General features: G+C 41.1%; 1 protein-coding gene across 7 annotated transcripts in view; it reads left to right on the top strand.

The window, feature by feature from the left end:
- LIMS1 (LIM zinc finger domain containing 1) overlaps window positions 1-15996 on the top strand; it is a 155401-nt gene that overhangs the window by 120241 nt on the left and 19164 nt on the right. For 5 of the 7 annotated variants that reach the window (XM_047852856.1, XM_047852855.1, XM_047852857.1 and 2 more), the window contains one exon: window positions 8591-8750. In XM_047852856.1, coding sequence (XP_047708812.1) covers window positions 8591-8750 — 160 coding nt within the window. Of the gene's footprint in view, window positions 1-3399; window positions 3635-8590; window positions 8751-15996 lie in introns of those variants that run through there. The other 2 variants (XM_047852861.1, XM_047852853.1) reach the window with 2 other exon arrangements.

Below are 15996 nucleotides of genomic sequence, written 5' to 3'. Positions count from 1 at the left end.
AGAGAGAGAGCAAGAGAGCGAGCAGAGGAGGGGCAGAGAGAGAGGGAGAGAGAAAATCCCAAGCAGGCTCCACACTCAGCACAGACCCCAACGCAGGGCTCCATCCCACAACAGTGAGATCATGACCTGAGCCAGTATCAAGAGTCAGATGCTCAACCGAATGAGCCACCCAGGTGCCCCTGTTTAAAAAAAAATTTTTGGCTTAGTAGGTTAAGCATCCAGCTCTTGATTTCCGCTCAGGTCATGATCTCATGGTTTGTGAGATTGAGGCCACTGAGAGTGCAGAGACTGCTTGGGATTCTCTCTCTCCTTGTCTCTCTGCCCCTCCCCCATTCCCCCCACTCCTAAAATAAAAACATGAACAAAAATTGTTTTAAATTTGTTATATAACTGTCCTATATTTTATGCAAGAAGTTTTATAGTTTTAGCTTATGTATTTTGGTTTTGGTATGTGTATGTGTGTGTATATATATATTTTTTGATGAAGTATAGTTGACACTATTATATTAGTTCTGGGTGTACAGCATCATGATTTTACAACTCTATAAGCTGTGCTATGCTCACCACAAGCATAGCTACCATTTGTTACTATATAAGGCTATTATAATACCACTGACTATATTCCCTGTGTCATAGCTTTTATCCCTGTGACTTACTTGTCCCGTAACTGGAAGCCTGTACCTCCCACTCCTCTTCACCTTTTTTACCCATCCCCCCTCCCAACACACACACACACACACTCCCATTTAGCAACCATCAGTTCTCTATATTTATGGGTCTGTTTCTGCTTTTGTTTCTTTGTTCATTTGTTTTGTTTGGCTTTAGATTCCACTTATAAATGACATTATATAGTATTTCTCTTTCCCTGACTTATTTCACTTAGCATAATACCCCCTAGGTCCATCCAGGTTGTTGCAAATGGCAAGATCTCATTCTTTTTTATGGCTGAGTAATATTCCACTGTATGTATATGTATATGTATATGTATGTGTATATATACCACATCTTTTTTTTTTTTATACCACATCTTCTTTATCCATTCATCTGTCAGTGGACACTTAGGATATGTCCATATCTTGGCTATTGTAAATAATGCTGCAGTGAACATAGGTGTGCATATGTCTTTTCAAATTAGTGTTTGTGTCTTTTGTTTCAGCCATTTCTGATAGGTATGAGGTGATACTGTGATTTTGATTTGCCTTTCCCTTATTATTAGTGATGTTGAGACCTTTTCATGTGTCTGTTGGCCACAGGATAGATTTTATGTAGAGGTAAAAAACAAACAGAAACATTGGAGGCAGATGTCTGGATTTGAATTTGGGATCTTCCACTTGCTAGCTGTGTGACTTTAAGCAGGTCTCTTAAGCTAAGAAGGTGGTTCTTATTTATTATTTACGCAGGAAAAATTAACTCTGAACACTAGTTGTAAATTGGCAAAGTGGAAGGATTATTGTTGAGAACACAGTGGCAGTGGGGCCCCCTTCCTTCTTTTTGACCATTAAGCCATTGTCTAGAATCTTTTCCCTGAGGAGGGCAAATCCCCATGTTTGTGGACTTGGTCCCAGTAAACTGAGATAGAAAAGTTTAAAGATAATTAAAATAAAGATTGATTTTTAGGAGTGTCTTAGATAAAGTAGAAATGTAAATAGAAGATAATCAGGTTAAGAGGGAAGAAGTATTCTGGGCAGGAGGCATGGTTCCCCTTTTTCTATTGTGCTACCCCTAATTCAGTGGCATTGTGTTTCTAGTGTCAGAGTCAGTGTGTGTGTGTGTGTGTGTGTGTGTGTGTGTGTGTGTGTTCATGCCTGCTGCCTCCTCTATTCTACGTGGTCGTGATAAAGTTAAAAAACTTTACATGTTTTATACATGTTAAACCATGAGGCTGTTTCTTTCCTCTTTAAAAATGGTGAGTCTTGGGATGCCTGCATGGCTCAGTTGGTTAAGCGTCCGACTCTTGATATCAGCTGTCTTGATCTCAGAGTTATGAGTTCAAGCCCTGCACTGGGCTCAGCACTGGGTGTGGAGCCTACTTAAAAAAAAAGGGTGAGTCTCTTACTCCATCAGCCACAGGCTTGGGGTCTGAGCAGGATCCATAGCCCCACAGTCTTTAAATTTCTGACCTGTGCTCTGAGATCATTCATTGGGTTTCAAAGTGGGAAGACTAGATCTCATTTTCTGCTTCTGTCTCATTTTGTGCTCACTACTTAAATCTTTTGTAGTTAACTTATTTTGCTCTCCAGTGAATATGTTTAACTATTTTCTGACATGGTAGTTGACAACATAGGCTCTAGAATAAGGTTACTTAGATTTAAATCTTGACTCTCCCATGTACTTAATTAGTTATTCAGCCTCCTTACACCTCAGTTCCTCATCTGTAAATAATACCTACCTTATAGGGATGTGATAGTACTTACAAATGCTTAGGTAGCATTATTTATTGTTATTATTTGGGAGTCTCAGCTGCATTGTGTCTGTTTGCTGATGCTTTCATGGCTGTCATCTCTAGTGTGACCTCTGTTGGTCAGTGTACCTTTTACCTACTCTCTAGCTTTTCTTTCTTAAGTGGCCCTTGGTACCTTGATTTTGGTGAGAAATCGAGCACCTAGGTCTCAGAGGAATGGGCCTGGAGAAAGGTTCTGAGCCCCTCTATTGCCCGTGGCCTTCATCATCACCCTCCTCATCTGTAGCACTGCTACAAGACAACAGTACTGTAGACTGACTATTGCAGGAATGGCAGCAGCATCCTTAACCATGATAAAGGCTAGGATTAGCTGGGGGTTTCTAACTAGACTCTAGCGCTTTCCTATTTCTTCTTGTGTCCATTCATTGAACACATCATCCAACTCTTGCTATGTACCAAGTACTAGGATCAATGAAAGTCCAAAGTAGCTCCAAATCTCAGGGACTCACAGACCCCTGGGGGATGGCAACCGTGGGTATAGCTGGCAAGCATGCCCTGGGCATTACAACGCCCCATAGAGTGTGCCAGTTGCATTTGGCCTCAGTGGGGAGCTTGTTTAGGAACAGAATATCTGGGGATGTTTTACAAGAAGCACAGTGTTTGTGTGGTTGATGCCTGGTGACAGATTCCCCAGGACACGTGGATGTTTGTTTCTCTCGGACCCTGCCAAGCAGTTCTTCCTTCCATAGCAGTGTTTACAGACACAGTCCATCAGGAAGATTCTTCCAGCAAAGACTGTCACTGCTTTGTGGAATGTTTTCTGGAGCTTCCAGAAATGCCTCAGTAAATCAGGACTGGCACACCAACTGACTGCTTTGCTGCTGGAGCTCTTAACATGAAAGGCTAGGAATGATCCTGGCAAACGCAGGGCTGACGTCTGTGGGAACAGTGGGAGTGACCCTGGCAGGGAAACAGGGGAGGCCTGGAAATTGTTTCTCTGTCCCTGCCTGCTACTCTCTGCCCTGGGTTTGGGGCTCTCAAGCACCCACGGATGGCGTTCCCGGGCAGGGTGTGCCCCTATGTTATCCCAGAGAATGAAGAAATCCCCCAGACAGCTCTTAACAATGTCCACCAGGCTAATGGCAATGAAGACGAGAGGGCTGTGTCCAAACTGCAGCGCAGGCACAGTGACGTAAAGGTCTACAAGGAGTTTTGTGACTTTTATGCGAAATTGTAAGTGTCTCTTCTCCTGGGAGAGGAGCTCCCCTCTTCCAGATCTAGCCATCTTGGGTTTCGAGTTCACTAGCTATTGATGGTTTTATTTCCTCGACTTTTAGCAGGGGCATTCTAGGGTGATGGAGGGGCGGGGGGTGTATTCCAGCAGGCAAGAATCCACCAGATGAAATGCAGAAGTGAACAAAAATGCTGCCTTTAAAGTAATAGTAGTAACATCTTTGTCTTCAGTAGGTTCCTGATAATAGTACATTTTCATTATGTAGTCCAAGAGGGAGATTTAGAGTTTTTGCTGTCAGGATTTATAATAGAAAAATTGTATGCTCTAAAACTTCCTACACATAAGGGGTCAGTTGAGGGGAACAGTAAAAACTGAACTACAGACTGTTAATAAGGATGCACATTTTTGTTAGGTTTAACAAAGCAGTTTGAAGTAGGCTAACTGGGTTTAATACTGTTTCAAAGGGACTGAATGAATAAATAAGAATGTTGTGTAACCTGCGTGTGTGTGTGTGTGTGTGTGTGTGTGTGTGTGTGTGTGTGCCATTAACTCTAAAAAGTTAGTCTAATTCATGTCATTAAGTGGAGTTTAGCAAACAATAAAAAAAAATAGGTCAGAGTAGTATTTAGTATTATTTAGACCAACTCATGTAAAGTCGGAAGCTTCGAATTATTGCAGATTCCCAATTTGTCAATTAAGAGTTAAGGAGAATTTAACTGACCTGATTCTCTATTTCCATGAACCCATTCTGTGTGGTATTGTAACAGATGTCATTTATTTTTCACAACTTATAAAGAGTTCTGTTTAAGTATAATTGGGCAATTATAATTATACTGTAACCAAAATGCTTCATGGACTTTCAAGATGCTTTTTGGATTTACAAATTTGTTTTTCATTTTAATGCCAGAAAATTTTTTCCCATACTTTGATCAATAAGACAAAAGAAAAACAAAAAGCTCAATGATGCCAAGTTTTCTGTGTGCAGCTAATTTGTGGAAGTGGGTCAGTTATGACTGACATAACAATCAGTTATGACTGGCCAGATGTAAAGATACTTCCCAACATATATATTCTTTGTCATCAACACTTCTTAGCATAAATCCCTTTTTGAAAAATCAGCCAAGTAATTATTTCTAGCCTGATAACAGTTATAACTATCATTCATAACTTTTAAAATGTAGAGAGGGAGGCAAACCATAAGAGACTCTGAAATAGAACAAACTGAGGGTTGCTGGAGGGGAAGGGGGTGAGAGGATGTGTCAAATGTGTGATGGGGATTAAGGAGGGCACTTGTTGGGATGAGCACTCAGTGTTGTATGTTTTAAGTGATGAGTCACTGGGTTCTACTCCTGAAACCAATGCTACATGATATGTTAACTAACTTGAATTTAAATTGAATAAATAAGTAAATAAATAAATAAATAAATAATTACCTGAACTAAAAATAATAAAAATAATAAAATAAAATGTAACTTCTATCATAGTAGTGTTAAAGATAAAAACAACTGTAAAAAGAAATACACAGGTCACTGTAGGTTCATTAGTTGTAACAAAGTACTACCTCTTTGGTGGGGGTGTTGGTAGCACGGGAGGCTCGGATGTGGGGGTGAATGGGAACTCTTTACACTTTCTGCTCAGTTTTGCTGTGAACCAAAAACTGCTCTAAAAAATAGTCCATTGAATAAATACTGCCAGAGGGTCAAAAACAGGAGAGGAAAAGGAAATGTAAACAGTTCAGTAGCTGGGTGAGATTATTGGGGCTTTTGTTCTGAAAGTTTCCTCTAAGGTTCTGTTTCCTTATCCTGCTTGTTATTAAAAGGAATACCTCTTCAAAAATACACATTACATTATGGCTAAAACTAGTTTATTTTTCCTGTGTGTGGGAAACTATGTTTTTATAATGTGTCAACCTATTTTCTAATTCTATTTGAGTATTTGAATTTGACTATAACCAGTGTTTAGTATAATGAGTAGTAAACAGGTGATAAATGCTTTGGTCTTGGGACTGCTTTACACTCTTAAAAATTGTTGAGGTCCCCCAGGGCTCCTGGGTGGCTCAGTCAGTTAAGCATCGGCTCAGGTCAGGATCTCATGGTTTATGGGTTCAAGCCCCACATCGGGCTCTGTGCGGACAGCTTGGAGCCTGGAGCCTGCTTCAGATTCTGTGTCTCCTTCTCTCTCTGCCCCTCTTCTGTCCATGCTCTATCTCTCTGTCTTGCAAAAATAAATAAAATGTTTTAAAAAATGAAAAAAAATTATTGAGGTCCCCAAAGAGCTTTTGCTTAGCGATATTTACTGTTTTTGAAAATAAAACTGAGAACAAAATATTTATTAATTTAAAAAACAATAAACCCATTACATGTTAATACTAATAACTATTGATATTAATTTTTATGAAAAATAACTTTTCAAATGACAAAAGCTTGGTGGGAAAAATGGCATTGAATTACATTTTTGCAAATCTCATTAGTGACTGTCTAAGACAGTTTCTCAGTTCTGATTCTGTGTTTATCCTATTGTAATATGTCGCTAATGTATATAAAGAAAATATGCTTCCCATAGAGATATAGTTGAAAAAGGAAGGGAGTTTTTGAACCCCTAAAAGGGTCACAGTGACCCCTGTACTTTAAGAACCAAGATAATAATGGATCAGGACATTCCAGAATGTTCTGCACTTCCTGCTTTTTAGGAGTTCTTTTAAAATTATAAGGATTGAGTGAACCTTTTGAGGGGGTCGAAAATTAATAATGACACTTTGTCTTTGAGTAGCATCTTCTGGCTTCCAAAGTTACATACTTTTTTAAATTTTATCTTCAAAACGATATTAAGAATTATGGGGGCAGGTGCGGGCTTCCCATCCTTCATCTAGGGACACCTGTGGATTTTGGTCAGGAGAAAGGAGAAACACAAACCTTTCCAAGGGCTTTATTAAAATTGTTGTAATTCATCTAGCTTACGGCAAAACCCAGTAAGAAGGGAATGTGAAGATTTTTCTCCCTAACCAACAGTAATTTTGAAATGACAAAGTAGAAAATTTGTTTTAATGTGATAACTTAGGCTAGGTTTGCCAAGCAGTGAGGCTGCCTGTCTTCCTTTTTTTTTCTTTTCCTTTTTTTAGATTTTATCTATCTATCTATCTATCTATCTATCTATCTATCTATCTATCTATTGAGAGAGTGTATGCAAGTTGCATGCAAGCAGGGAGGGTCAGAGAGAAGGGGGAGAGACAATCCCAATCAGGCTATATGATGCTTAGTGCAGAGCCCCATGTGGGGCTCAATCTCACAAACCCATGAGATCATGACTTGAGCTGAAACCAAGTCAGTTACCTAACTGACAGAGCCACCCAGGCGCTCCTTTGTTTTCTTTTTTTGTGATGTTTTAATTTTATATTTAAGCCTATTAAGTAAAGTTGAGTTTTGATTGGTATGCGGTTATGAACATGGTACTTCTGCATGAGGTTAGTTATGGCAAGGCTACAAAATAGGAATACTGTTCTTTGAAACATTTGGGGCAAGAAGGCAAAGTTTTCTTCCACTGGGGTGGGGCGGAGGTGAGACAACATATGTGTGAGCCTTTCTGCTAAGGAAACGGCAAAACTTAGAAACCGGCTGGAGACAAGGCAGTTATTAATCTGTAAAATGAAGACTCCTCACCTGCCTCACAGGTTGGTTGTGAAGATTCTGGAGAATGTCAGCAGTATCTTTACCAGGTGGATTGATTCAATATCTGGGTGGTTACAGGCTGCACCAGGGACCTAGACACACAGGTAGAGCTTGTGCTCTGAGTGGGCGTCTGAAAATAAACTTGCCAAATTGTGAAGGACAGTTTGGCCAATGACTGCTCTGGTTAGGGGACATTCCTCACTTCATGGCCTTTTAAAACAAAGCAGTTCTTTCTTTTTTTTTTTTTTTTTTAAGTTTATTTAAGTAATCTCTACCCCCAACATGGGGCTTGAACTCACGACCTCACGATCAAGAGTTGCACACTCCTTCGACTGAGCCAGCCAGACGCCCCCAAATACACAGTGGTTAAATAGGGCCTGGAACCCTTTCTAGAGTTCTTCCTATATGCTTCAAGGTACAGTGGAATGACTGCAAGGGAGAGATCGGGTCACTGGGCTCTTCAGTGGTCACTTGACTGCCTAATATGTAAAGCGTGATGGTGTCCCTATCACATATTCTCGGATTTTTGAAATTGATACTATAATCTGGTTGTGATTTTATGAATGGGGGCCCTGGATTCTGGTCCTGTATCTTCCATTAACTACTGAGACTTGTGAAGTTGGATAGGTCATTCCACCTCCCTGAACCTCCCTGTGTCATGTCTGTAAGATGATCTTCATAATGGACAATGCTGTGACTTTAAGATACAGCTTATAATGCCAGTGCCTAATACTTGTCTTACTAATGAGGTTACAGGACCATGGCACTCTGGCTGGTTTTAAGAGCTACTGTAGCAATTGCCTTCAGCAGGATATAACCAAAGGGATAACCTGTGTCCAGCCTAGGACATGGCATTCAGTTGACATGCAATTTAGATTCTGTTCTCAGAAGGGTGAAAAACTGGCTTTGAGATGGTGACCTGTGGATATTTTAATTAGGCTACTTAGGAAGCTATAACCTCAAGCTCTCTCAAGAGCAACTCTTGACTTTAATCTCTATCCCTAGTTTCTCACAGGTAGCAGGCACCCTCTTCTAGTATATTTAGCAAGAGGAATGTCAGCAATATTAAAAACAGATTCCAAGCAAGAGACCCTTTCAGCACCTAAGATGCTAAGGCAAAGAGATGGGAACAGTTTGAGTTGAGTACTTAAGACACAAGAAATTGGGCTTTAGGGCTACAATATGATTTTTGTCATCAGATAGAATTTTCTCCTTAGTCCTTTATGTTGTTTAGTCTTAAGTTTAAGAAAAGGTAGACAGTCTGTGACTTCTGTCCTTTGTGTATTACAGCAACATGGCCAATGCCCTGGCCAATGCCACCTGTGAGCGCTGCAAGGGGGGCTTTGCGCCCGCCGAGAAGATAGTAAACAGTAACGGGGAGCTGTACCATGAGCAGTGCTTCGTGTGTGCCCAATGTTTCCAGCAGTTCCCAGAGGGACTCTTTTATGAGGTGAGTCAGCCTGGACAGAAGCAACATTCCCTTCCCACTCCACCTTGTTTTGAGGCATCCTTCTTCGGTTTAAATTTCAGTATGAAGATGGTGTTGAAGTACCAGGTATTTTGGTACCTGTCAGGTCAGTGATGGCTTCTGTGTGGAATGCCCTGACAGACCCACCAACTTGTACTGTTCATTTCACCTTCCTCTGCCAGAACCCTTGGTGCCTTGTGACTCGACCCATCAGATCTGTGCACTTCAGCTCAGCAGACAGAGCCCTTTTGTAAGCTTTAGCCACAGGTTTTCTGATTTGCTTGCCCCCTACACATACCTTCCTGATTCCTGCCTCTGTCTTTCCCCAACTCAGAGCACCATGAAACATCCTCTCTAAGGCAGGGTATCTGTTACCTACCTTTCAAACAATCAATAGGAGCTTCCATGCATTTATTCTCTAAAAAGGATCTTATTTGGATATTTTGGAGGGATATCCTGTCCATATTAAGCTCTTCTATGTATCTTCTTTTCCAAATTCTTGCTCCTGATTCTCGTGTGTTACCCTGTGTGTCTACACTTGGATTTCTTCTTACCGTTGCTAAAAGCCCCTACTCACAGAATATGTCTGCTTTTGGGAGTAGTCTACAGAGGCCAAGCCCATGTTGTTAACAAAGATGAGAGTGGTTGTGTGTGTGTGTGACCAGTTAGATAGTGCACTTTTACCAGCTTACTCCTTACATATTTATATGTGTGTGTTATTCATATGCATGTCTCTCTGTGATAATATCTGTACATAGAATTATGTTATAGCCAGAGACAGCTGCTCTTTGATTTCTTCTTTGCCTAGCACATTTTTTAATTTCCCTGTTTTAAAAGCCATTCCTGAGGAAGGAAAGGTAATTTTTAATGGTTATTAGTAAGTCAGTTGTTTGCCACTCAGATGGCATTTTCCCATGGAAATAACGCCTCCTGAGAGGGAGGTTTCCAGGCCAGCCTGCAGAAAAGCTATTTACCCCATCATATGCACATGACATGCGGAACTGCCCTGTCTATAGTAACATAACTCTGGGGAAAGCTTTAAGAGTTTTGATTAGAGGGGCATCTGGGAGGAGGGGCGGGGGGTGTTCAGTCGGTTAAGTGTCACGATCTCATGGTTTCATGAGTTCAAGCCCCACATCAGGCTCTGTGCTGACCCTGCAGAGCCTGCTTGGATTCTATCTTTCTCTCTCTCTTCCTCCCCTGCTCGTGCTCTGTCTTTCAAAAAAAAAAAAAAAAAAGTTTTGATTAGAACACATATTTGAGCTCCTGCTCTATCCCAGAAACTATATTCCCCACAATAAAAACCCTAGCAACAGGAAGAGATTCTTGTTTTCTTTTCCTTCATTCTTCCAAACTCCTTCCCTGGGCAGTGGGAATCTCTTTTTCTGTCAAATGTGATGGCTTTGGGCTGGGAATGGCAAGTGACAGTGAGAAGAGACGTAGTAGGAGGGAAGACCAAGGAGGCAGCTAGAGCAGGGACTGTGCTTCTTGGCATCAGGGTAACAGATCCCTTCCTGAGGTTGTGGGTGAAGCTGCCAGTGGTAATGAGGAGAACGGCAGCTAGATTTCTGAAGAAGAAAAGGAAATCGCTAGGGGTCTAGGCAACAGGGAGAGAAAGGGAGCAGGGGCAGGAGGGAGGGCAGTCCTCAGTTGTGGTAAAAGGAAAAGGACCTGCTTCCGTGGTCTTGATGGAACACTCAGGTTCTCAGGTCAGCACAGTGGGGGTGTGCTGGGACTCTGGCTCAGGTCAGCACAGTAGAGGTGTGCCAGGACTCTGGCAAGGAAGGAGGTCACTTAAAGAGAGCCAAGTGTCTGCCTCTTGAGGAAACATGAGTCTTCATACTCTGTCAGTCCCAAACTTACCCCTACTTTTTTTCCCCCCCTTGAGGCCCAAAGATGTTGCAGTGTTGCTATAAGACAGTAGGTCTGTGATGTGAATGGGATTAGAACCTAGTTTGGTCTCCTAATGTCTAATATGGCATTCTTTCCCATGCGTATTCTTTTCAGATCTAAGGGTTTTTTTGTTTGTTTGTTTTTTAAGTCTAGAGAGAGAGCACGAGAGCAGGAGAGGGGAAGGGGCAGGGATGGGCAGAAAGAAAGAATCTTTAGCAGACTCCACGCTCAGCACAGAACCTGATGTGGGGCTTGATCCCATGATGCTGGGATCATGACCTAAGCCAAACAAATCCAGAGTTGGATGCCCAACCGACTGAGTCACCCAGATGCCCCTCAAATCTAGATATTTTTATTGAAATGGTTAGTTATGGCAAAAACCTTATGAGAGAGTCCAGAGGAGGAAGAGAAGGATCCAAAAGGGAAAGGCAGGGTCAGTTTTTCCAAACATTAATTCAATATTATGTGGTCCATTCACCTGGCACTTTGGAATTAATAATTGTTGTCAGGCACTGTCACCTCCTAAGGTCCTGGTTCCGCATCTGTGTTCTGTCAGCTGTCAGGCCACTTGTGCTTAGTCAGAGGGGAGGCTCTGTGTGAGCTTTCAGTGGGACAGAATAAAGCATGACTCACACTTGTCCTCCTGCCCACACCTCACTCCTCTTTACTTCTGGACTATAAATATGCTTCCTGGGTCTATCTGATATTATTCCAGAATGTTATGAATACACAGAACTAGTCTATGAATGGGCTATTGCCCAGCTTAAGGTCCCTTGGGTCCTGAGGAAGATTGCTGTTTTAGCTACACTTAAAATTAAAACCCCTTTTCCAAGGCCAGGGATGTGTAAATCTGCATGTAGAAAATCTGGCCTTTCTTTTTGGTTGAATGATATCCGAGAAAAAGCTATCCAGGGCTTCCAAGAAATAATCTTCATTTTCAGTTATTGAAAAGCAAGCTTAAAAATTTACCTGGCTTGCTTTCCATTTGAGACACAAAGTATGGACTTCAATCTTGGTAATAATAGCAAATGTGTCCTTTCTACTCTACAGCTTTGTATTGCTTTTGTCTTATTATTAAAACATGAACCTTCCCTTATTTCCACCATCCCTAGTCTTTTCTTTGTAGGATTAGTTCTTCCCCTTGAAAATGGGATTCACTTTATACTCTGTAACTTCTGATATTTGGGATCAGATGGCCAGGATGCTCCTCCCTTTGGCCCCAAAGGCAAGTCTACTATTACACTACTGTTTCCTACCCATTCATGAGGATGTTTGTCTGGAGGTAAGCTGATTGAGCTCAGCTATTTCTGGCTCATTTGCAGCTCCTCTTAAGACTGTTTTAGCAGCAACCAGGATTATTACCTGCACTGGCTCCTTTATGCAGGGTGAATTCCAACCCACCAGCTTATGTGGTTCAGTAAGTGAACTTAAAAGTTTGCCATTGAGGCTGTAATCTATCACTGCTAAAAAATATAAGGTCTGTCTCAGTGCTTCTTGTGCTCCATAGCTTCTGTCATCAATGACTGCTGTACCTGGGATGTTTTTATTTACAAGACCACATTAGTCATGTTTTCAGGCCACTCACACCTGTCTCATTTCAGTTGTCTTCTCTGACGACACACAGCACTTTGTTTATACCTTTAGTAAAGATGGCATTTCACAATTTATTACATTGAATACCTTGGGTGCAAGGACTGTTCTCATTGATTCAGTATCTCTATAGTTTGTTATGCAGTATTTGATGACTACTAGGTGCTTAATAAATACAATGGTATGTATACAGTACTTGGATTATACAGATGGCAAGATAAAATGCTAAGATTCCCACTAGGACCCAGGGAACACATTTTCTAATATAAACATTGCAGGCTATCCTTCAGAGTCTTTACTCATTTACCTATTGCTCATTTCATGAACATTGTCCAGAGTGGTGGATGAAAGAAATGTATTCTTATGTAAAAATAGGAAATTTCAGTTTTGGGTAGAACCCTGAGTAAAATGCCTAGTCATGATGTATTTTCACTACCATAGGTGAACCACTGATTTGGTATATTGGTTCAAGCCAATGTGGTGTTCTTGAATAAACTTAGTTGTTATTTAAAACCTACAGAAAAGTTGAAAGAATAATACAGTGAATATCATGTATCCTTATGCATCTCACAGACATACCCACAACACCCATCTTCTGCCAAATTGTTTGGAAATAATGTCCAGACATATAACACTAAATGAAGTTACTTTAAATTTTTGTGTTTTTGGGGGGAGGAGATACAACAGAAGAATCATAGTTAAGGGATGATTTTTGGGATACTGGCCTTAACAAAATGTTCTTTTATTGACTGACATGTTATATCTAGTTGGGATTGAAAGGGTATTGAAAGGGATATAGAAAGGGTAAAGTAGTGACTTTGCGGTGGCAAAACCTAGCAGATACTATCTTTTTTTTTTTTTTAACGTTTATTCATTTTTGAAAGACAGAGACAGAGCGTGAGTGGAGCAGGGTTAGAGAGACAGAGAGAGGGAGACACAGAATCCAAAGCAGGCTCCAGGCTCTGAGCTGCCAGCACAGAGCCTGATGTGGGGCTCGAATTCACGGACCATGAGATCATGACTTGAACCTACGACAGGCGCTTAACTGACTGAGCCACCTAGGTGCCCCTGGCAGATACCATCTTTTTTTTTTTTTTTAATGTTTATTTTTGAGAGAGAAACAGAGTGCGAGCAGGGGAGGGGCAGAGAGAGAAGGAGACACAGAATCTGAAGCAGGCTCCAGCCTCTGAGCTGTCAGCACAGAGCCTGACACAGGGCTCGAATCCACAAGCCGTGAGATCATGACATGAGCCGAAGTCAGACGCTCAACCGACTGAGCCACCCACGCGCCTCAATACCCTCTTAATCAAGTGGTCAAGGTAAACATGACCAGTAAGAAATCATGTTGAGATCATGTACTCTCTGATATGATGCAAGAAAATAGAGCATATTATTACCCCTGTGGTATTCCCGCAAATCTATGACCTCAGTCTAATCATGAGACAAACACATAATGAGGAGCACTCTGCAAAACACAACCCGTACCCTTTAAAAGTGTCAAGGGCAGGGCTCGGTCAGTTAAGCACCTGACTCTTGGTTTCAGCTCAGATTATGATCTCACAGTTCATCGGATCAAGCGCTGCGTCAGGCTCTATGCTAACAGTGTTGAGCCTGCTTGGGATTTTTCTCCCTTTCTCTCTGCCCCTCTCTTGCTTGTGTGTGCGTGCTCTGTCTCTAAATAAATAAATAATAAACATACATTTTTTTTTAAAGTGTCAAGGTCATTTAAGACAGGGCAAGGTTGAGGAACTGTCACAGATTGAAGGTGACCAAACAGCCTCGATTAGTCAGACATCATGAGATTTCCCATGTGTGTGTTTATTCATTCTTTATTGACCTATCCATCCATTTAACAATATTTATAATATTAGTTAGGTAGTTACAGTGTGTCAGGCACCATGTTACATTCTAGGAGTACAATGATGAGCAAGGTAGATAGAGTCTTAAGGAGCTTATCCTACAGTGTATTAGACTAGGCTGACCAAGATCAAGTCATTGAAAATTAAATACAAAACTTCACAGTATTACAGACTGGTTGGTAATAGGAAGTTAAATCTACCTGAGGACAGATTTCTACCCCAGAATCTACTGAAAACCGGAATAGATGATGTTTATATTTCAGCACAGTGGCACTTGGTAAAGAGCTTAGTAAATGGAAGGTACTTTTTTTTAGAAAATAACCATGATATGATTTTACAGGCTGTCACTACATATATCTGCAGCAGCTTCTAGCATCGTGCCTTGCCTTTAGTGGGTCCTCTGAATATTTGCTGACTGAGAGAAACTGTCAGTGAAGCTGTGCATCCTAGGATGTCTTAGGAACCATGTATCCATAATTAGGTTGTTTCAGGACCTCAGCATTTTCCTCAGATTTGTGCAATGGAAATAGAAGGAGGATTCACTTTATTGGTACGTTGTCAAAAAGGAACACAGTAGTTCCAGACTGTAATGTCATTGTTCCACATCCAACAGAATTACCTCTTCATCTGTCTGTGTTCAGATTAACAGTTCTCAAGTGAAGTTCACATCGTGTGTTGGCAGAGAAGCCATGGTTTTTAAGTTGATAGAAACCCACAAGATAATTTAAGAATTCTAGGTTATATTCTCTATTGCTCTGTCTAAAAGAGGTGGTGGATACAGAAGAAGCAGTGTAGATTTTAGGGTCTGACAGCCTTGGATTGAACCCCAGCTCTACTGGCTTTGGTGCAAGTTATTTAATATTTTGAATTTCAGTTTTCTCTAACAAGGGATTAATCACATGTGTCTGATACGGTTATGAGTTTGAACCAAGGTAGCATGCTGTGTTCTGGAAGCTGTCCTGTGCATTGTAGGATGTTTAGTAATCTCTCCCCACTAGATCCCCAGTCCTGACAACCAGAATATCCCTTGGGGCGCTAAATCACCCTCAGCTGAGAACCATTACACTAAACAATGAGGGTTATGATCTTCACTAGGGATATAGCAAGTCCATTGTAAGTGGGTGTGTTCCCCATGTTGGTTAGGCAGTACTCTCACAAAATAAAAAACCTTTTTATAGTTCTGTCTCTCAGAATTTGACTGCAGTTAGAGCTAATTCTTGTTCCATAAATTAAAAAAATTTTTAAGCTTTATTTTTTTTGAAAGAGAGAGAGAGAGAGAGAGCGAGAGCAAGCAAGCGGGGGAGGAACAGAAAGAGAGGAAAACACAGAATCAGAAGCAGGCTCCAGGCTCCGAGTTGTCAGCACAGAGCCTGACATGGGGCTCAAACCTGCAAACAGCGAGATCGTGACCTGAGCTGAAGTCAGATGCTTAACTGACTGAGCCACCCAGGTGCCCCATAAATTTAATTAGAAAGTATTTCTAGACAGATTTCACTTAAGAAAGACCCTCAAGAGAGCCTACATTTTTCTGGTTTAAATTGACACAAGAAAAGATAACTATACCGTTCTTGGATAGTCATCATTCAACTATTCATAATGAAAATATCATCCTCATTTAGCAGAAGGCAAGATAAATTACCTGTGTGGTGATTAGTACTGGTTCCACTAACTGAAATTTATTTTTCTCTTTTCAAATATCCTACTTCTGTGTTTTAATTTTAAACAACTTTTAAATGTTTATGATTCCAGGGGCGCCTGGGTGGCTCTCAGTCAGTTAAGCATCTGATTGTTGTTTGCAGCTCAGTCCATGATCTCACACATTGTGGGATCAAGCCCTGCGTCTGGCTCTGTGTTGACAGTGTGGAGCCTTCTTGGGATTCTCTCTC

The sequence above is a fragment of the Prionailurus viverrinus genome, chromosome A3, assembly GCF_022837055.1.
Source record: "Prionailurus viverrinus isolate Anna chromosome A3, UM_Priviv_1.0, whole genome shotgun sequence".
Classification (NCBI taxonomy): Eukaryota; Metazoa; Chordata; class Mammalia; order Carnivora; family Felidae; genus Prionailurus; species Prionailurus viverrinus.
Note: the sequence above shows the minus strand (reverse complement) of the source record. Positions and strands in the feature narration are given on the sequence as shown.